The sequence below is a fragment of the Lacerta agilis genome, chromosome 2 (genome assembly GCF_009819535.1).
Source record: "Lacerta agilis isolate rLacAgi1 chromosome 2, rLacAgi1.pri, whole genome shotgun sequence".
NCBI lineage: Eukaryota > Metazoa > Chordata > Lepidosauria > Squamata > Lacertidae > Lacerta > Lacerta agilis.
The window spans coordinates 32,718,968-32,741,592 of NC_046313.1; the positions used below are offsets into that span (position 1 = coordinate 32,718,968).

At 41.9% G+C, this 22,625-nt stretch overlaps 1 protein-coding gene across 2 annotated transcripts; it reads right to left on the reverse strand.

Moving 5' to 3' along the window:
- Positions 1–1,608: 1,608 nt before the first annotated feature.
- PRPSAP1 (phosphoribosyl pyrophosphate synthetase associated protein 1) lies at positions 1,609–20,055 on the reverse strand. Of its 2 annotated transcripts, XM_033139404.1 has the most exons (11): positions 19,957–20,055; positions 18,519–18,630; positions 15,604–15,656; positions 14,347–14,413; positions 11,142–11,314; positions 9,662–9,777; positions 9,028–9,083; positions 7,319–7,464; positions 4,773–4,843; positions 3,622–3,768; positions 1,609–1,775 (listed from the first exon to the last, which is right to left on the reverse strand). In XM_033139404.1, the coding sequence occupies exons 2-11, from the start codon at positions 18,599–18,601 to the stop codon at positions 1,617–1,619; spliced, it is 1,071 nt and encodes a 356-aa protein (XP_032995295.1). In that variant the 5' UTR covers positions 18,602–18,630; positions 19,957–20,055; the 3' UTR covers positions 1,609–1,616. The 2 variants fall into 2 exon arrangements, with proteins under 2 accessions (XP_032995295.1, XP_032995294.1); XM_033139403.1 differs by lacking the exon at positions 19,957–20,055 and having other exon boundaries at positions 18,519–19,134.
- Between the last annotated feature and the right edge of the window lie 2,570 nt (positions 20,056–22,625).

Here is a 22,625-nt window from a genome sequence, read left to right on the forward strand (position 1 = left end):
AAAGGGAACTGCCAGATCAGTATGGTGGGCAGCATCAGGCTTGCTTCCCTTTTCTCCATCTCTATGATAGCTAGTAACACTGAGTGGGCTTTTGAGTAGCAGCCAACAGGCAGGCAAGCAGTGATTCTGGCTTGCACCTAGTCAACTCTCACTCCAATTGCCCAGTCAGAGTGGAACGATAATAGCCTCCAGTAGTTGGCAAATGCAACATTCTTGCTTTTAATCAGTTATTGGAGTAAATAGCATTAACACTAGCTGCTTTTGTGAACTGTCTTGAAGGGAGTGTTTTGTTACTAAGCAGACCTTAAAGAGGTTGGTAATTTGTCATATAAGTATGCTATTCATTCTTACTAATGACCAAGAGTTCTATTGCTTAGATCAGGAATGGGGAACTTATGGCCCTCCAGATGTTACTGGACTACAGCTTCATCAGCCCCAGCCAGCATGGCTCAGTGATCAGGGAGGCTGGGAGTCACTGGACCTCAACAACTGAAAGGTACAAAGTTAGAAAAGGTTATGCTAGACAGTTGCAGGAATCTTACAGGTCAAACACTAGCACCCTAGGAGAACACAGCACAAGGGGTAGGCAGTTTCACTGTTAGCTGGAGGCTGCCATATAATGGGACTGTCTCAAACAGATTTGAATTTTGCATACCTTCTCAGTAAAATGTTTTAAGAAACACTGCACTGGGCAGTAGGCAGAATCACCCTATATGTTAATAGATAGCACTATAGAATTATCTCTTAGGGACGCAACAGATAAAAAACTGTTCTAGATTTACCATTCCGCATCAAGAGTACAGCTGTGTAAAACACTCAGGGAGGTATTACATGGATATTTATATACTTTCTGGCCAATGTGCTTTAATTTTTGGCCATGAAGGAACACAGAATACCACCGGAAGCAAATCCCATTAGTCCGTACTTTATCTTACAATTTACTCAGAAACTGTAACAGGAGTCTTAAAATGTTATATACTCTTGTTACATGGCCAGCTGGATGAATCAGAACCTAGGGCTCTATAAAGGAGGAGAGGTAGCACATTCTAGTTTCTACCATGACATTGGAACCCCTTAGCATCATGCTATGTTATTGCTGATCAAATTACCTAGACTGCAGTAAAATGTACTAGGTGCGGATGATTTCACAAGAGGAAGCTCTGCTGCATCCATGATATTAAGAATGGCTCCAAAGGCAGTAAGAGGGCATTGCACATTCCAGTAGTGCAAGAAGAATCACACCTCCTTCCAAACAGCTTGAAGACATGCATGACTAGAGAATTTATGAAGTCAAATCTCTGTAAGCAATTGCCCTCTTTGAATACACAAGATTGCTGAACAAGAACAGAAGGCCACCACTAGTACCAGTTTTTAAAACAGACTGAAATGCCTATTTGCACCCTGATCTAGCTGGCTTCGAGGACTGTTGGCCAGTGAAATTCAAATACCTAGGTCTCACGGCACCAGTCCCTTGACACCCAGACTCATAATAATGCTTCCCCCCCCTCCCAAAATAGCATAAACTTTATGGCACTGCCGTTTCATGCATATTTCCTTGCACATTTCTTTTCTCCCTTCTATTTAAGGAATGAAGATGTGGGAATGATAAAGAGAATCTAATCATCCATGGTAATGTTGCGGAAGAGGTAAGCCATGGATTCCCCATTGTGGATTCGGCGGATGGCTTCAGAGAGGATCAAACTGATATCCACAGTCTTTATCTTGGGACACTGCAGTTTCTGCACTTCATGAGGAACTGTATTGGTGACCACCACCTAGCAGCGCACAGGGAAGTAAAAAGATTAAATTTAGAAATGTGGCTGAAACATAATTTACAGAATCTAACTTTTAAAAAACAAAATCAAACCAGAAGTTCCTTGATGGGTCACCAAACACACAGTGTGCATTTGCATTTAGATTCCTTAATGGAAATAGAGGTTGCAGCCAAAGTTTTTGAAATTGTGTAAGGTATTTGCATTTGATGCCCTGCAATAGTTGGAGGTGTCATTAATATAATTATTGCAAGAACCACAAAGAAAACTATAAAGCTGCAAGAGAACAGGGCAGCTGATAGTAAGGAGCACAGGAGAGGCAGCTGAAAGCAACACCTGGTGCCTCTGCTCCTCAGAAGCAGCTGCTGCTGCCCAAACTGCTTGAGATAAACAGATGGGCCAGAGAAAGGAGAGAGTTGTGAGTGAGCAAGCAAGCTGAACCACTAGTCCTAGTATGAAGTGTCAAGTAATACGCTCAGCAGCACCCACTCACTGAAAAAGCAACAATTCACCTGGACCAAAGGTGGCTGGGGCATTCAATGCTTGTCTGCCTAAGGGGTCAGCAAACTTTTTCTGCAGGTGGCCAGTCGACTGTCCCTCAGACCTTGTAGGGGGCCAGGCTAGATTTTTTTTTTTTGGGGGGGGGAAATGAACGAATTCCTATGCCCCACAAATAACCCAGAGATACATTTTAAATTAAAGGACACATTCTGCTCATGTAAAAACCCCAGGCAGGCCCCACAAATAACCCAGAGATGCATTTTAAATAAAAGGACACATTCTACTCAGGTAAAAATACGCTGATTCCCGGACCGTCCGTGGGCCGGATTGAGAAGGCAATTGGACCGCATCCAGCCCACGGGCCTTAGGTTGCCCACCCCTGCTCTAGGCCAGAACACAAAATGTACCACAAGTATTGCCACTGTAGCAATCTGCTGCATTTTTCTGCTTGGAAAAATGCTGCCACATCATTGCAGCTTCAAGCTTCCAATGCTTCATCCTTCTTTCTTAAGCAGTAAGACAAGGAGGCACTACAGCACAGCATTCCTCTTGGTGGGAAAAATGTTATGGTCTGAAGTACAGTGGTACCTCGCAAGACGAATGCCTCGCACAACGAAAAACTCGCTAGACGAAAGGCATTTGCTAACGAAAGGGTGACTCGCAAGACGAATTTTTCTATGGTCGTGCTTTGCAAGACGAAAATTTCAATGCATTCCTATGGGAATTAAATTCCTATGCATTCCTATGCATTCCTATGGTCGTGCTTCGCAAGACGAATTTTTCGCAATACGAAACGACTCGCAGAACGAATTAATTTCGTCTTGCGAGGCACCACTGTATGGGATTACTGAGACAGGCAGCCACCACAGCACAGCTCTGTGTTTCTGTAGTCAGAAAACATTTAAGTGCTGAGCTATAGCAGTGGGAGAATGGGAATCCCTGTTTGTAAGGTTCTTGTTTAAGCCAGCCATTCTTTTTCCTGGAGTAATGAACCAGTAGCATTTGGTCTCAATCTCAGCAACATTCTTTAATTCAAGTTAGTTTATCATCTGCTGAAAAAAAAAAATGTTGCAGCAGGGTGGGGGGGGGGTAACCTGTGGTCCTCAAGATGTTGCTGTACTACAATTCCTGTCATTCCTGAAAATGGATCATTATGCGTGGGGCTAGATTCAAGCAGAAGCCAACTAATGCTGTGCGTTTATGTATTCAATGTGTGCCACAGTCTTGTACTCCGTATACAAATCTGTCAATTTTTTGATCAATCTAAATCCATTGTTTGCTATTTAAAACAACACTAATACACAAATAAGCAGGGATCTTGCCCATAGAGCAATATGCCAAGACTTGCCTCATCAATTGATGACTCTTCAATTAGACGTGGAGCATCAGCAGACAAAAGCCCATGAGTTGCCATGATGAAGATCTTATAAGCACCACGCTCTTTCAGGATTTCTGCAGCGGCCACAAAGCTTTCCACATCATCAATGATGTCATCCTGAGAAGCAAAACAAATCCCAGTTAAAATCAGGAAGTTATTAACAAGCACAAACTGCTCCACTGTCCCACAAGCCATCACTTTAGCAAATCTGGAATAAGTTGAAGATGCTTCAGTGTCTAAGCTAAAGTTACATATGAACTTTTGGCACATTGTCAATAAGTATTTCAGTAGCAGGTATTTATACCAGGATGGTATGAGTCTGCTTCCTGGACAGGGATGAGTTCCTATAATGAGCACATGCCAGGCACAAATTTTCCAAAGATTTATGAAGGAGTGCTGTTTGGAAAATATGAAAAATTCTTCTTTGGGCAAAGTTATATTTGAAAATACAAAAATGGCTTTAGTTAGCTCTCTCTCAAGGAGAGGTACAGAATGCAGCTGCCCATGCTCCTGGTTACAAACTCAAGAAGTTTCTTGTGGAAAGGCAGGCACTAGGAAACTAGTCACACATGCTACACAAAATGTACTGGTTTGGCACAAGCCCCTGTCAATTTTGTTGACTGTTTGAGAAACCAGAATAGGAACCTTTCGGTAAGTGGTTCTGAAAAGCTTGCTCATATGGAGTTCTATGACACAGTGGCAACATGCACACTATGTAAACTTGGATAGCCCAGGATGTCTAGTCTTGCATCTTAAAACAATCATCCCTCCAAATGGAAAGGCTACTGTACCCAGACTTTTGTCCAGGAGGTTAGCAATGAACCCCAAAGCTTCGCTCAGTGAGGTGTCACTGTCTATCAGAGTTGGATTTTCTTTCCAGACAGAAAACTAACAGGAATCTATACCTCAGCCTCATAAGGGCATTTAATACTAGAGGACAACATCCTTATTTAATTAGGTAGAAAAAAGTGAAACCAGACAATACAATGTGACTGTTCAGTGTTCCTGCATGGCTTCTAGCCCAGACCTGAAATCCCAACTGCATCCAGGCATAAATATTTGAGATGTAATGAAACCTAGGAAAAAATCCCATTCGTCCTCATGGCCTTTTAGTTCCTTACCACAATGATGGCAATTCTACCTCCAACATCTCCAACTACTGTTATTGGTGGTTTCTCTTTGGCCATCATAACTAAGGAATAAAAAAACCCAACATCAGAATCACAGCTTCATTGTAATATGCATATTCATCTTTCATGCTTTGTAAATCTGATACTGCAGAGACCTCATACTGGACATTTTGTTTCACTTAAATGAAAGACAGTTCAAATAGCAGCTGTTATTATTACTGAACACAAACATACCTTGTCACATTTAAGCAATTCTGAATGAACTGTGTTTGATGCACAAACATTATGCCTCACAGCACTGATTTCAGCCACCCTTTAAAGGGTCATCTTTAGATACCCCTCAAATTATTTGCATGTGTCAGCATATATGTCAGTAGGTATCTTTGTATTTAAAATCTAAAATGTGTTCAACACAAGCTAACCTGGTTATCTAAAAATGAAGAGAAGGACTTGTAAGGATAGGGGAAATTCAGGGAGGGGAATAAAATACATAGACTAAGGCATTTAGGAGTTGGTGCCAAATAGTATGAAGAAGTTGACCAAAGTAATCCTGGCATTTAGTAAAGGAGCCGATTTTGTAATGTCCAACAATGTCCTTATTCAGCATTGTATACTATCATACCCTGTATTTTTGCAGGTAATGTAATATTGATGGTAGTCCTTCAATGGCAGTCCTTAACATTACACGCATGTGTTAAGGAAATAGCTTTCCTATGTTGGAGGCAGCAGGAAAATAATAATCCTATTTTGTTTTTGCTGTGTCAAGTAAGTGTTCACTGGGACTTACTCAGTGTTTGGTTTTATTTTTTTCAAAATCTAATTCTGTTTAAGAATTAAGCATTTTAAGTTTAGTGCAAATTTAGAATTAATTTTGTTCGGGTAATAATAAAAGTCTCTTGGTAGAAAGACTGTGCTAATATTTGTGGCTTCCAGCTTAAATCGACATTAAGAATAGAGATTTGGTTACATCAAGGGAACCAGGCAGATATTGCCACTCAGGAGGACACTGAGCTAAGCTAAACAGAAATTCAGCACTATTTTACTGACAAATGCCACTTCACAACAGTATCAGATTATCAGGTGAACAGAAAGAAGTATTTGCAATTTCATTTCAGCTCTTTATTGTAATGGAAGTCATGAGACCAGTAATGGTAGCAGTTCACCCATTTCTTCTGAGGTATTAAACTGTGCACTTTGTTTTAAATTAATGGAACAGTAGTCAAGTGTGCAGACAGTTTTGAGAAATATTCTATTTTACTTGAACAATTATCTCTGAAGGAGAAAAAACAGGCCTTTGTTCACCTAATGTTTAAGGCGGTGGTGGGGCTCACAATGCTCTAATAGGAGGTAGGATAAATCCCAGAATCAACATGGCTACTTTCCTTTCCCTTGGCTCGTCTCAAAATAGTAAGTAAACATTTCTGTTGAATGTAGAAATTGACTGACTTTAGTTTAAAAGCCCAGGCATGCTGGCTTCATATGAATGGAGTGAACTCAACATTGCTGTTTTTTAAAAATGCCAGGGTTCCTAGTGAAAAGATTGCAATCACTGGTATAAAGGAAGCTCTTTGTAGCTATTCCAAAATGCAAACAGCAGATCCACAGTAGTAAGAGCTCATTCAAATACATCATGTGATGCAACCAATGAAATTTTGCCTCTATTGCCAAGGTGTTGCCATTTTTCTTTGATCAAGCAACAATGTGCTAGTTATTAGAGAAAAGTCAGGAAAAGCTTGATAGGGGCTGCCTTGATGAAGTATGGAGGGGCATAATTGTAGGTGGGAGAAGCGTGTAGTATGAACGTTGGGCACAAGGATTCAGAGCTTTGCTTGGCCAGAAAGCATTGCAGGCGACCGAGCGCAGGCTGCAAGAGGGTTGTTCAAATGACTCCCTCCATGCATACATCCAATAGAGGTGAGAGGCGAGGTTGTACCTAACAACATACAGCCCATGGACTCTGCCCCAGGTGCCCATACATTCACATACCTTCTTTTAAAAAAATAATTTTTATTTAAGATTTCTTGTTTACAAAAGTACGTGCATTGTCTCTTTTTTCAGGTTGTAAAGTCTTTTCTACAGATCAGTTACATGTTATATGAGACGTTAGTGTTGTATTCAGTATAAGGTTGGGGAAGAAGAGAGGGGAGGAGGAAGGGTGGTGGTGAAACTTATTTAGGGTTTCACTTTTTGAAATATGGCAACCCTATCTGAGCACATGCTCAGCCCAGGTTTTCAGACCAGTCCTTTCACACACAAATCACAGGGTTTTCATTTTAGAAAGCTTTTTTTGCAGTGGGGGGAGGGGAGGGAAGACTTCTGGTGTTGCCGTTAAACAACTGATTGCAGATTATTCCTAGAAGTGTGCATAACCTCTGATTTAAAAACAACTTAATTCCTTATCTCGCTTTAGATAGCTACAATGTATTACGTGTGCAGAGTTTGTTTCCTCAGCAGAGAACTCAGATGGCTCTTACATTGAAATGCCTTGCACATCAAACCAAAGAAAAATAAAAGTAAAGAAAAATGCAACAACATACAGGGTAGCTCCAGACCAGTGTGCAGAGTAGTATTTTTGACTGTTGGAGGAGAGTGGCGTCCATCATCCATGTCTTGTTCTGTGCACTGAGCCTCCCCATGGATGACCGCTAGTCCTAACCGTAGTCGCTCCGCATAAGACTGGGCCCTACATAAAAGCAACAAGATATTAGTAGGGTGAAATACATTCACATTTGAAAAGTCCCCTGCTTTAGCTCATTTCCATGTGCTTCATTTAAACAGGATTCAGCCAGGGAAAGGAGTTTGCTTTTTCAACTAACAATAAGTAGTTAATGCTTAAGAATGTTGCTCTTCACTATTGTTTTTCAATTTCCTTGTAACAAAATAGACTCCATGCACAATCATCTTCTGCCACTTTAATATGAAAAGCAAACACTATTTATTTTGGAATTGTGTCAAACACTTCCAAAAAATGATGCTCCTTTCCCCCGTCTCTCTAATAACTTCAAATGTTGAACTCAAGATATGACCTAGGTCTGGATTTATCTAAATAGCTGTGCTGGCGGAAGCCAAAGCAACAAGTACCGCTAACACAATGGGGCTCCCCCCCCCTCCCCAGATCACCCCTGGAAGGTTGGAAAATTCCTCCAGAACAGCATGCAGGAGGAGAGGGGAGACCATTCAATCTGGAAAGCAGAAATTCTTGTGCTGATGGGAGTGATCTCCTTAGCATTACTTTACATTCCACTCAAAAGGGAAAAGAGGCAAGTGTCTCAAAGTGATTAACTGTTCAAAGTATTCCAGAAACAGTGTCCCCAAAGGTTCAAAAATATTTGTATTGGTATTCACTGGAGGCTGATGTAATTGAACAAGAAGAATCAGTACACACAAACTGTTTTTCTATTGGCACGGATGGACTGATCCCAAGCCTTTAAAAAAATAATCAAGAAAAACCTCTAAGCAGTTTACATATATTCTTGGTTTCCTTCAGATGGTCTATTCTATAGGGCCACAAGTAATACAGCTAAGTTATTGAATTGTAAACAAATATGGGAAGGGATGAAGACTGTGCATACACCAGGTTCAAACAGGTTAAAGATGCTGCAGTTGCATCAACTGTCACTCCATTTCGATTTTTATAAAGAGAGAATTACCACTTCAATTCAGGAAAACTAAGGGAGACATGTCAGTTGCTCTTGAGCTAGACACTGAATAAAGCTCTCCATATATAGGTGGTGGTCCAGAAATGCATTGGGCTGCATCTGTTAAACACTGTATCTGCCACATTGATGCAGTTTTCCAGTAGCCATCCTATATTAAAAAATTGTCCTAGGTTCATGCCTATTAAATTATATTAAGAAGATCTTTTCCCACACTATCCTTCCACAGATGAACTTTTCACAGCTCGGAGGGGGATGAATTTATCATATATCTTTAAAATCTATTTTAGGGTTTCTTGCTGGTGTTTTAAGGTCTGCAGTAGAAGAATATGGAGAAGAGCATTTCAGCATCTCCCACAAGTTCTTGGTGCATCTCCTTGCTGTACTTCTGATAAAAAGAAACTGTTTCCTAGCAGAGCCCGTCACTTTCTCCAGCAAGAGAGAAAACAGAAACGAATCACCTTTTGATTCTCTTTTCCCAATTCCTCACATATCAACCACTTAATTTCTAGCACAAAGGCATCCTGAAACATTGCCTGTACAAGCTGATTTTGTAGGGTTTATTCACATCAAAATTAAACTGTATTTACCTCTTAGCAGCATCAGGACTCTTTGCTACAATTACTGCATTTCTGTAATCAGGAATCTGGAGCACATTGAAACCATGGTGAGACTTTAAAGCAGTTAAATTCTGACACAGAATGAATTAGTTTTTTTTAATAAATAAAATTGCTCTTTTGTTACATAGGGTGACAGCTGAGAGCAATGCTATCATCATTCTCAAAACACTGGAAGACATTCAGCTAAAATTGGCTTTTAAATAGTTCTACACAGTTTTTACTTTCATTGCTGCAGGATGTTTAAGTAATTAGACCCCATCCATATATATATTTGACTAGCCTTAGCTCAGAGGCACACTAAAACATGAAGCCACGGATTCATTAACAACCACCACAAGCAGGTAGAGGCAAAGTCAGAAGAAAATCTATGAAGAAAGTTACCGCCAGCATTAACCAAGCTATCAGCAAATGCTTCCCAACATGCCAAGCAGCTTGCACTTTTAGCAAGGAGGCTGCTGAGATAATTAGTGGGATCCCCTTTAGCAGCAAAGATTAGTTGCCTATAGTAAGCATAAGCGATATACAAGTCTAAAAACGACCAATACTAAACAGTGTTCTAATCAAGCTGAGATTATAACTATTGATGGATCAAAAATAGCTTCACCTCTTCTTGTATATACTGAAGCAAGAAAGGGGAAGCCCTCAGGTTGTCAACAGGAAAGCTGAAAAATCCCTGGATTTCTTTTTGATGAAGATCCATAGTTATGATGTGTGTTAAGCCTAGAAAAAAGAAAGAACATACATTACACCAGGGTGCTAACTGCCAGCCTAGGGGCCTGATGCACACCCATCCACCCTTGCAAGACCTCACTAAATCTGACAGCAATAGCTGATGAGGGAAAGAAAGTAAAGTGGACATGGTGCTGAGGTGGCTGAAATGGTGTAAACTTATTTCCTTCCCCAACCCACTGCCCAGTGGCCTAATGCAGATGAATGGATCAGCAGAGGAGAGGGAACATGTGCAATGTCTGTGTGCATGCAAGGTAACCAGCTCCCTTTTGGCCACTTCCACTAGCAAAGGTTGAATGTGACCCTCAGGCAAAAAAAAAAAAGGTTAGTCCATTAAACTCACTACTCAAAGAGGTAGTCTGCAGACCGGTGCTGGCTCACCAGTCATTGGCTGCCAGTCCACGGTGGCTTCATCACAGCCAAGGTTGGGCAGGATGCTTCAGGAACTAAATATGGCACCAGTCAGTGGCACATGGAGGGCAGGACTTGCTAGTGCAGCACATCACATAGTTTGAGGAACACTGGTTTAAAGAATCTCATTTACAAATTTACTCCTAACAGGTAACTGACCTCTTGGGTTTGGGTAACCCATCAAGATTATTGCTACACACATTTCTGCATTATAGGTTACAGCGACCATTGAACCGGATGTACCGGATGTTGACTCACAACAGACTTTGGCACTGGAAACAGTAGTAACACGTAGAGCAAGAACAAGGCTAAAAAAAACCCACTGCTTTATGCCAATGTTTTTGTGCAATATTTAGAACAAGGCATTTATTTATTTTTTAAAGAGCCAGACAGGGTTTCATCCAAGGTTCAGTATGCCCCAGAAAACAGTCCTCCTGTGAACTTTGTTACTTTAGTGGTCACCTCCAGCCTTCGCAAACTTATGTCTCTCAAAAAGAGGCCTGGTCTCCTACCCACAGTGAGCAAAGCCAGGAATTTTAAGGATACCATTTCTATTTCACCCTTCGTCTAAGAAAAAACGTGTGTGTGTGTGTGTTTTACCCTCTATTTTATCCTAACAAACACCCTCTGAGAAAGGTGTGGTGAAATTCAACCACTGTTTCAAGGGCACCAAATGAGTTTCTTGTTCTATTATATAAAATCAAACTACTAGTTCGAGGGTAGCTATTTCTACTTTTTCCTGAACAGATATCACTGTTAGTATTGCAAATGCTATCCCAAATATGTGGCTTGTTTTAGGATTATTTTTGGCTGTTCTTTCTGCAAAAAAAGTACTGTATTCTTATAGCAGGAAGGTCTTTCTCTGCAAAAACAGCCACTCGCTTCTTCAGGGCCAGATCTATTGTGGGAGGTAAAATCTTGTTGCTTCTGGTCAGCTCACTCACCCGCTTTGGCCAACATGGAAGCAAGGAGTTTGCAGACTATAGAGCCTCTCTTCCTCATCTTGCTTTGTTTGCTGTAGGGGAAGTAGGGAATTACCCCAATGATATTTTTGGCACAGGACGTCCTCAGTGCATAAGCCATGATTAACAGTTCCATCACTGCAGTGTTCACATCTCTGAAATTGTTCAAAAATATTAATCAGCAATCCATCCGCCAATCACATTCTAGAAACAGCTTCTTCTAAGAAGAAAACAATATCAGCCAAAGTAATGTGACCAGATTTTAAAAAATCATTTATTTCATTTCTTAGACCACAGCAAACAAATTCATTTTTTAACCTAACCTAAAAGTTTTCAAAGTAGTATCCACAGAATCTCTGGGGTGCTACAGAAACTTGCCAGGGGTTTCTGAATGCAAATATCAGAAATGGTGGAGACACTGCCCAATAAACGGCTTGTGCACCATTACCAATCTTATTTCTTTATTCTTTATTTCTTTATTGTGGAATACAGCTTGAATTTTTGTTGCAAACAACCTCAAAGCAGTTTACAAAAATGACATTATCCATAAAAACTCAGTTAAACACAACTATTTTAACGTTTAACCAAATAATTAAAATCAATGATAAGCTGAAAGCCTGATTAAAATGCATGTCACCTGCAGAGCTTGTAGCCAGGGCTGCTGCAACAAACAGCTGTGCAAGCCTTTGGGAGGCAAAGGCGCGAGAGGGCATCAGAGGAGGGAAGGAAGGAAAGAGGGACAGAGGCCAGTGTTGCCTGCGGCAACCCTGAGCACCATTCAAGGCACCCCAGGCTGCCACGGCACACTGGTTGAAAACCACTGCACTAAAAGATCAATTCCTTCCAAATACAGTATTGTGGCATCTGTGGCAGTGTTAATGTTCACCATGTCAACATGTATCAAAAGTTCCTTTGCACCAGCTATAACTTTTTCCTTTTTACATAGTGCCTGACAGACCCATTGATCACCAGTTTCAAAAAGAGTGGGGGGATGTTAGCAATAGCCTTTTGCAACAGGGTGCTAAACAGTGTTGGCAGAAGGGGGAAAGGCCTAAACATGCCTAATCACTTGCTGAAGGTATTAGGGGAACTCTAGACCTGGAAGCACTCTAGAAGCACACGCTCTGAAGCACAGTGAACATTCAAACTGCAACCCTTCTTTCATCTGCACTTGGCGTTCCACCAGATTTGGACCACAGTCTTTACTGATCATCTGCGATGATACCCTTAGGAGTCTTTTGGCTCTTCAGTACATGTGACTGATTAAGTCTGTGTTTTAGCCAGCTGCTCTCATTTCTTCCACTGTAAGATTCCCCTTGGAAAATTAAACCCCCATTTATCTTCACACATTTGCCAACGTTCTCCAAATTGGTTTGTTCTGCCTCCTATCTCCACCACACTGCACTGTTTATATACACAAAAAAAGCTTTGTTCACCATCAAGGAAGTAGCCAAGAATTACATAAAACCACTCCATCCCCCAAGCAATTAAGACAAAAAGTTAACAGTGCACAATTCCCCCTTCTGTGGCTTAAGGTGGCAGAGGCTAAGGAAGGACAGTCATTGTTTCCTAGGACTATGCATTTCACAAGCTATCAACTGATGCTTGTGATTTTAAACTAAGATTCATAATGACCAAGTAGGAACAACAACAGCCCCAATGCTTCAGGCACATTTACATGTTAAGGAAATAGGTCTAGGTTAAAATTGTTCAGAAGTCTCAAGGCAGGGAAAACGGAGAGCGGGAGAGAGAAAGAACTCAAGGTCTTTTCTGCATCATAGATATACTGTACTTACACAAATGCCTCGATTTTCAAAACTTTGAAATAAAAACAGTATTTGCTGGCGAATGTAAATCTGCCATCAAATCTAATGAACACCCTAATTTTTGTGGCGTAATTTGGCCAAAAAAGGTGCCCATTACATTTGAGTAGATACAGTACACAGTAGGACAACCAGGGCCATCTTAAAGGGATTGGCCGCCGTGGTACAACGATCCCTCGGCGCCCCCGGCGTGCCGCCTCTCCTCCCACCTCCCTCCCGCACTGGCCGCCCCTCGGGAGGGGGGTGGGCGAGCAGGGGGTGAGGGGCGTGGCGCTGGAGCAGCACGGGGTTTTGCGCGCCCTTCCCAGCGCTCCAGCTAGGGCTCCGGAGGGCGGCTGGCTACTAACCTAGATATGTGCAGGCAAGCAAGCTACACCATATCTGGGAGGCAGGAAGAAGGAAAACTGCTTTTATAAACTGATTTGAAAGGGTGCCTTATACATATACATCAGAGCTGTTGAGTTGCAGCTTTGCTGCGATTCAGACCTTCCCAACACCACAAACTTAAACAGCACCCATGAACTGCCCTTGCTGCTCCTTGATATTATTAAATTTCTATCCTGCCCTTTTCCCCAAAGTTGACCAGGGCAGGTTGTCTGCATAGCAGATAAAGAGAGTGGCAGCCGATGCACTCCACATGGGGAAAGGATGAAACCAAATGCCAGGCAACATAGGATCATTTTTTGAAGCTAAAGCACACAGCCAGAAAGGCAGGGAACTCCTGGGCAGATACGCAGTAACTAAACAGCACTAAAGGCTGTCAAGCAGGCACATTGCTGGCAAGAGGCATTTTATTATAGAGTTCTGCTATAACGATTAATCTAGTTCAGGCATAGGCAAACTCGACCCTTCAGATGTTTTGGGACTACAACTCCCATCATCCCTGACCACTGGTCCTATTAGCTAGGGATGATGGGAGTTGTAGTCCCAAAACATCTGGAGGGCCGAGTTTGCCTATGCCTGATCTAGTTAAAGAAGCAAGAACCTTTTTTTAAAAAAAGAGGATCCCAAAATAGCAAGGAAATGGAAGAGTAATTAATACAGTCTTCAGGAGAGCTTTGCAGACTGAGGAATTGCATCAGGTTTCATTTACTGTCACTTTTAAGTGCCACATTAAGGTGTCGAATTTAAAGTCCACACTGTTGATGTAAAAGATTAACTAGCATTAATCAGAGGCTCTCTTGTTAATGATGGTGAAATGGGTAGTAGGGATGGCAGAAGTATATTTACACATATAAATAGAGAGGAAAGACTCCAGAACAAATCCACTCAACAAGAGTTCCCACATATCCAAGGAACTGGGTTTATAAAATTCAGAATTCAATCCACACATACGCACACACAAAAACCCCACAAACCCTTACCTGGGTATTGTCTGAATAATGAACACATCCTGACCTCGAACCGATTCTTTTATTTCAACCCTTGTTTCTGTAAAGGAAGCAGATATCTGAAAATAATCCTTGCAAATTAGCCTAGAAGTACCTATGCTTACAAGCAGCATGGCTGGAATGGGGCGGGTGGGTTTTAAGACGTCACAACAATAAAAACAACACTTTATTATTGTCGTAGACCAGCACAAAGACTTCACAAAATTAAAGTATTAAAATGCTTTCCAAGTGTGTATTTGATATAATGGATCTTTAGAATCTGTCTGATAGCTTGAGCCTGCCTGATGTATTGCGGTGTTTTTAAACTTTCTTTTTTCTTTTAGCCTCCCTAGGGTTCAAGTTACATTCTAAAGGAGTTCACAATTTAAAGCTGGCTAGAGGAATATCTGTGTTGTGATCAGTGGACAGGGGCATGTGGTTTAGATGTGGTGAGCGTGGGAAGGGATTACTAGTGCATCCAAACAGGTGGCAAGTCCAACCCTGCCAAACCATTCCCACCACCATCCATCAGCGCCACTTGTCCAAAACTCTTCCAAACCATTCCACCTAAGGTCTGCCTCTCCTCATCAGCTGAAAGAACAAAGTTAATCATCCATGTTGAAAGGCAGTATACTTTTTTGAAAACCAGGTGCTGGGGACAAACAGGGAAACACTGTTGTCCTCATGCCCTGCTCATTAGCCTCCCAGAGACATTTGGTTGGCCAAAGCTGGAAACACAGTAATAGGCAAGATAGGGGCAAGGGACTTGGCCATGGTCACAAAACTAGGTACGAGTGGTGGAATCTGAACCCAATTATCACTCCACAGTGGTACAAATGTAATTCCAGGAATCATAAAATGTGTTGTGGGGGGACAATGTTTGCCACCTAGAGCTCCTTAGAGGAAAGGTGGGGTATAAATGTATTTTTTTAAAGTTGTTTTTGCAAGGGTAAACAAAAGCACATTGAGTCTTTCATACCCATATTGAATAGGTTCGTCAGAGGCTCACTCAGTCATTGACAAACAAGTCTTAGCAATTTTATTTAAGTGTTGTGGAAACAGCTAGAAAATCAAAGGGCTCATCTCTGGGTTCTGAAAATAGAATAGTCATTGGGGAAATGGCCTTTAGACATAAAAAATTGATAATTTCCCCCATGGGATTCACCCCCTCCCCCGGCCCATTTTGGAATATCTATAGTCTGTTCTTCAGTAGATTCTCTAGTCTAGAAGAAAAAGAAAAACCTGACTTGCCTCCATTGGTTTCCTGATATACCACAGATTTTCCAAGCTCAGCACCAAGTCGCCTAGAAAGAGAGAGACACATAGAAATTCAAGATTTAGATTCTCAACAATAGCTTACTAACATAGGATTTCTCACTATGCAATTCTAGAACACCAAAGCTAAACTCAGCACTAAAAGACAGGGCTTACTGACAAACTGCCTGACCCAACAGAATTTCAACCCTGCTTGTTGATCAGAACAACACTCATGAAGCAACTATCATTATAGCAAGAGCAAACACTCACACATATCCAAGTGGCTTAGGATATCTACCCTGAGTTTTAAAGCTAGTTTAAGTAGAATTTTAAAACTAAAGCCAGGGCTGCAGGATTCCTAAAGCAAATTTCCCATTAAAAAGAAGGGACTGAAAAGCATTTCAGTCTGCATAACCTGGTCTAACTCTTCCTAAGATATTGGATCTTACATAATTGTGGCATTATAAATTTAATTGGGGGAAACTGAAGTAGGCCTCAGGTGGCTAAAAAATTCTAGGAACCAAGAGAGATACTAATGTATACAGGTAGAAAATGTATTCAGTTATCTCCTCGTTGTCCCACCAGCAGGGGAAGTTCATCAGATGGTGACATGGGATAGGATCTTATTGGTGGTGCTATCCCAATTATGGAATGCTTTCCTTCTAGAAGTACTATTAATGCCAACACTGCTGAAAAGGGCAGAACCAGGTTATAATCCATCTGTTTGCTTGGGCATTTATGGGATGTTCTGTTGCTGCTATTGGTGTGCTGGAATTTTTATTCCTACTCTTTATTTTGTTATGTTGTAACTCTCCCTATGATCAAGAAACGAAGGACAAGTTATATGAGTCTTAAATAAATTTAAAAGAACCAGCTGTTAATTAGAAGTCACCACTAAGCAAATATTTTAGCCAACATGTATGCATTATTTACAAGAGAAGTAGTTACTTAATATAGCACATTTCAACTTCACAGGCTCTTTCAAGTTACACTGAAAAGCTATTTATGCTTCAAGATATCATAATCAGAGATTTGTTGGAACATGAACATCAAACCAAAAGCCAGTTTGCTTATTTGTTTTTGATATTTCACACAACACATTAGAAGGCTACCCCTTTAATCAGCTTTACGGTTTCTTTTTCATAGCCTTTGTGGGACATACTGATCCTAAACCTTTGTGAGATGGGGGAAAGCATGAACACACATTTCTGAGCTTTGGACAAATCCAAAATAGAAGGTTAAAGTTCATAAGCTTTTCAGGTTGTCAGTTTTTCAATTTCAAAAAGTATAATGAGATGATGATGATGATGATTATTATTATTATAAATATAGAACAAGATGCTAACTAAATTATGCTTTACTGCTGTTTAAAAGTTACAGGTAGGTAGCTGTGTTGGTCTGCCATAGTCAAAACAAAATAAAAAAATAAAAAAATTCCTTCCAGTAGCACCTTAGAGACCAACTAAGTTTGTTCTTGGTATGAGCTTTCGTGTGCATGCACACTTCTTCAGATACTATATTTGTTTAAAAGGTCACAGATATGGAGCAGTTATCCTGAAAGTGACAACAGCAACACAGAATGAATGTCTCTTTTTTCACTGTAAGTACCCTTGAGATGCTAACTGGACTAACCAAAGGGGTTTGCCCAACTTCTTTGGGAGATCTCCAATGTTGTGCCAGTGAATGTAACAGAATTTCTTTTCCTCACCTCCCTGCCACACCCATCTTAACAGGTGTCCACCTGCTCCACAAGGTTCCCCAAGCATCCAGAGCAGATTTGGGAGGATTGGGGGAAGAGAGAGAAGGGGAAGTTCCACTGCACAAGCAGATGTCAGCTGTGCAAATGGGTTGCCACAGCAGGATACCATCTTTTGGATTGAACTAATGCTTGATTGGCAGAAACGGGACCACAAATGCTTTTACCAGTGATGGGTATATTTCTTATTCTGGCATTTGTGATACCCAACAAATATTTGTTTCCCAATTTGTGCATGGCTTCAGAAGCAGAGACTTGCCCCTGTAGTCACAAATGACTAGGCCTACTTTGCCTCCACAGTTAGAGGCAATATGCTTCTGAATACCACTTGCTGGAAACCACAGAAGGGGAGAGTGTTGTTGGGCTCATGTTCTTCTTATGGGCTTCTAATTGGCCACTGTGATAAGAGGATGCTGAACTAGATGGGCCACAAGCCTGTTCCAGTAAATCTATTATGTTAGTACTATACTGCTAAACTTCAGAGGCACTCCAAAGCAGAGACCCTCCTTACTCCTTCCAACTGTGTGCAAAATTCAGACCATCAGACAGAAGGCAACACCCCTCTCCCAAGTCAGAGAGAGACAGGGTTGATGCAAGAACAGATTTTGGCAGTCCACCAATACCAGACAAATGTTGCAGACCCAGCAACAAAAGGGTAATTACTATTTTGTTTCAGTTTCAAATTCTCCAACCTACAGGAGATAAGGTAGTTAACAGTTTACTAATGAGAAAAACTGTCAAGATTCCCAAATAAAATATGGATATACCACATAAAACAGTTGAAAACTACAAACTCTCTTTAATAAAGCAACAAATGGAATCAACAAATGTGCAACATTATTTATAAGACATCATGAATGCTTACTTTACAAAAGGCTGAGTAAAACTCAATTTAAAATATTTAAATCTGATTAAATTGTCACTTAAAGCCCCAACGTTTTAAACTGAAAATAAAGAGTCTTAATAATTGGGGTCACCAAAAGCACTTGGGTGGGTCATGCATTCTTGAAGCAGGCTGAAGTGAAATATGTAACTCAGGCATGTGGCAAAAAGCCTATTTTAGGAAATATGGCTTACTTTCCAATTCATATATTGTTTAATTGCAACTCATGAATATAGGAGAACAAGATGCATAAAAACATGAGACACTCACTCAGTGATTTTCTTCGCCAGCTCTGTGCAGGCCGCTGTGGAGTTTGCCGAGAAGACTCGGTAGCCACTTCTGGCTGCGTTCATTGCCAAGGAATCATGCAAACCCCTTGGAGCTCGAGGGTGAGAAAATACAGATCTATAAGGTAACAGCAATTTCCTTGGCATCCTCCTCTTCAGCCTCAGACTACCCAATCAGGTTTGGAGGGAGGGGGAGGAAAGCAGTTTACAAGCAAGATCTTCCCCAATCCAATTATTACAGCAGACCAGAATTATTACAACAAGAAAAGGAGTATTTCAAAGAAATTAAGAAGCCCAACAAGTCAGATCAGTGTTACTGGTCTTTACACGTCCCCTTAAAATACTACATATAGGAGATACTATTTGCATAAACAAGTCAAGCCCCTAAGAACTAGCATGCAGAAAGCTTAGTGCGAGGGTTGAAATTTAAAAGCAAAGTAAGTATGCAATGCAAAAAATGAGAGGAAGGGCAACAAGGAGTACAAGCAACAAAATTTGTTTACATACAAGAAGAAAGGTGGGGTAAGCAGACTCTGGAAAGAGGGTTTCTCAAGACAACAGGAGTAGTGGCGGAGGGAGGGCTTGGCCACACGCGAGAAAAGTTGCACTGGAAGTAGGCAGGGCAAAGTCTTCCTGGGAGATATGGGGCAGAGGAAGCGGGGAACACCACTGCTTAAGGAACACGAACACCTTACATTAATATTATCAATTTAAAAAAAGGAGGCGAGTGCCTTCCCAAGGAATGAAAGGGATTCAGAAGCGTGGAGCTGCGAGACGGGAACTTTCGGAATAAGGAGAAGCGGCTTTTGAAAGGGGGGGGGGTCGGTTGGGTGGAATATGGAAAACGATGAAGGGGCGTCTGGGTGCAGAAGGATCAGACCCTCAGAGGAGAGTAGGCTGGGGTGGGCAGCTGGAAGGACCAGAGGGGAAGCGGGGGGGGGAGGTTGGGGGTCTAAAATGAGGGAGGGGCTGTGAGGGATAAGGCGGGGAATGGAGTAACGGGGAGAATAGGGGGGAAGTGAGATGAGAGCGGATTTAGCAGAACTGCGAGGCGGTTAAAGATGCAGGAGGAGGGCAGTTCCAGGCACCGCTGCGGCTTAGGCGCCCACACGCTCGTCTCTTTTGCAGCTACTGGTCCCTTCCTCGTCGGGACTCTTTCGGGCCCGCTCGCTCTCCAGCCCCCCAACGCAAGCGAAGAGTCAACTCCACCAGCATGCCCGGTCATAGAGACGCCGCCCTAGAGCGCCACCTTCTGCTCTCGGCGGCCATTTTGCGCAAGCAAGGCCTCTTCCCCTCTCTCTCCCTCCCGCCCGCTCGCTCGCCCGCCTGCCTGGTTGTTGAGAGAAAGATTTGCAGCCCTCGCCGGTGTCACGCAGACATGTTGAGTGAGGGCAGGAGGGAAGAGCGTGCTGAATACTCACCACTTTCCCTTCAGTTCCTCCCGCTGCTTACGCGGGGATGTTTCGGTTGACTGTTTTAAAAGGAGGGAAAAAGAAAAGAAATCTCAGTACCACTTAGGAGGGAAGCGCTTCACCTCTTCCTTAAGACGGTGAAGAGTTTTCCCGAAACAAAGATGGCTGCTTCATGGAGGGAGGGGAAGTGTCCGACCAACGGCCAAGTGGGAAGTTCTAGAATGAGTCTCCTCTCGTCTTCAAAGGAAGTGGGCGGAACCATTGTCGAGTAGGGCCGGAGAGGTTGCGAGCAGAAAGCGACAGAGGAGGAGGAGGAGGAGGAGGAGTGTAGAGAAAAGGATGCATCGGTCGGTCGTTTACGCTTCAGTCTCTGAGGCTGCAATCCTGCGCTTACTTACGTGGGAATAAGAAGACCCACGTGGAACTTGAACTCAGTGGAACTTACGCCAGAGTATACTGTACCTGCATAGATTGCGCTATAAGACTTAGAGGGGGGGGGTGGAATTACTTAATAAGAAACCTGGAGGTGAGAGGAAGTTGTTCGTTTAAAGGGCAAAGAGTATACAAGGGAAGGGTCTGCTATACCGGCTAAGCTGCCTTGAGTCCCATCAGAGGAAAAAGTCAGGGTTATAAATCAATATATAATAATAATACTTGGAGAAAGAAGTCCAGGGCCCCAGTTAACTGAATGAGCAGGGGCCACATACTGAACGTACTCCAATCTAAGGAGAAGCCCCACTACACCCCTTCTGTGATGTATGTATGATGTTTCTGGGCTTGGTCTTGGACTCCAGGGTGGGCAGTTTAAAATGTCTATATAAGGGCTTGCGCACATGGCTATGGGTCCTCTCTCCTGTGTGTGTGTGGGGGGGGGAGCACCCTGTTGCAACAGTTAATAAAGATCAGGCTAATTAGCTGCTTTGCTTCTCAATATTCTCTGGCTGGTCTCTGTTATTTTCTCCTTCTGATAGAGAACCTACAAAAGGACTCTATATGGGCTGCTTTGCTTTCGAACAGCTAGGTTGGCAGAAGCTCGGAACAGCAATGGGAGCTCACTCTCTCACGTGGATTCGAACCGCTGACCTTCCCCGATGAGCAAGCCCAAGAGGCTCAGTGGTTTAGACCAGTGTTCCCCAACCTTGGGCCTCCAGCTGTTTTTGGCCTACAACTCCCATCCTCCCTGACCACTGGCCTTGCTAGCTAGGGATGATGGGAGCTGTAATCCAAAAACAGCTGGAGGACCAAGGTTGGGGAACACTGGTTTAGACCACAGTGCCACCCACGTTCCTGTAGTTTTTAACTACTGTACTAGGAGGGCCCCTCAGGGCCCTCACCATAAAAACTGTTCAATAAAAGACCCGAACAGCAACTCTTAATCTATTCTATTCAGAAGGAGACTACATTGATCAGCTCTTAACTAATCTGTGGTTGGGTGTCTCAACATAATGTAACCATCATAATAAACTGCTGCTCCAGTTTTCAGTGCATTCCCAGCAATAGGATGTAACTTGAAATGGCATTAATGATTGGTAGACAAAACCAGGCAGTTTTAGTTCAGAGGCCGTTATTCTGAATTGCAAAGATAGGGTATTGTGTGTCCTGTATATTATTTCCGTACAGTGCCTAGTGCATATTTGATGCATTCTAAATAATATATGATTATGAGTATGTGCCCTAAATCAGTAATTCTATAAAGGGGCAATGCAATTCAGCCGAAAGTTAGATAAGATTACTGCTACTTTAATCGAGATGCTGCTTCCTTCTAGACAAAAAATACAAATAATGTCATTAATGGGTGTAGTTTTAGTATAATGGGGTCATTGTAATATTGTTTTGCAAATGGCAATTTAAACATAAGTCTGAGATTTGTCAGCATGTAATCATAATTTATACATGGGACATTTTAACATTTATTTACATCTTAAGTAGCATTCCATTATCTAACACTTTAAAGAGCTAGCAAACAAAGAATACCCAAAGTGTCAGCCATAAACCCAAAAACCTAATGTAAGAGCACAGGGATAGTGGAAACTGGCTTGAAAGCCACCAGATTTATTTTCCCCTTCCCAAAATTAGACAAGATCTCACTTAGTGAGAACAATGTTTGACTGCTACATGATAGGCAGGACAGAAGTCATCCTAAAATCCTATGTTTTACCATTGTTTCAAGAAAAAGTGATTCCATATCAGACCTGATATATTTCCACTTAACCCCAAATAAAAAGCATTTAAAAATCAAACACTATAATGTCTATTGTTGTAAATGTCCGGTGCATCTGGGAAATCATGTACAAACTCTTCATTTTATTTCATTGCCTACTTGCTACTTGTTTATTAACTGCACATGTCCTGAAATTTAGCCCATGGAATCTTTCGATGCATACTCTGTTTCTTGGTGTGTAAAATAACCCAGAGTTATCAAATAATGTCTCCTTAATCTATCTTCTTGGGCAGGTTGGAATTGAGGGCCATGAGTTGGCTAGCTAGGACAGCAATCCACTTTAGTGTTAGGCACACAGGAATCCTATTTAGCTATTTTATCCCATCTTCAAATCTCAACAGGGGTAAATGGCAAGAGCTGTTGGAAATCCTATGTAATACAGTATTCTGTTCATCGTCAAATGCATCAATGAAGACCTGCAGGTAGGAAATTGTCCTGGCTCAGCCAAGAATTTGAT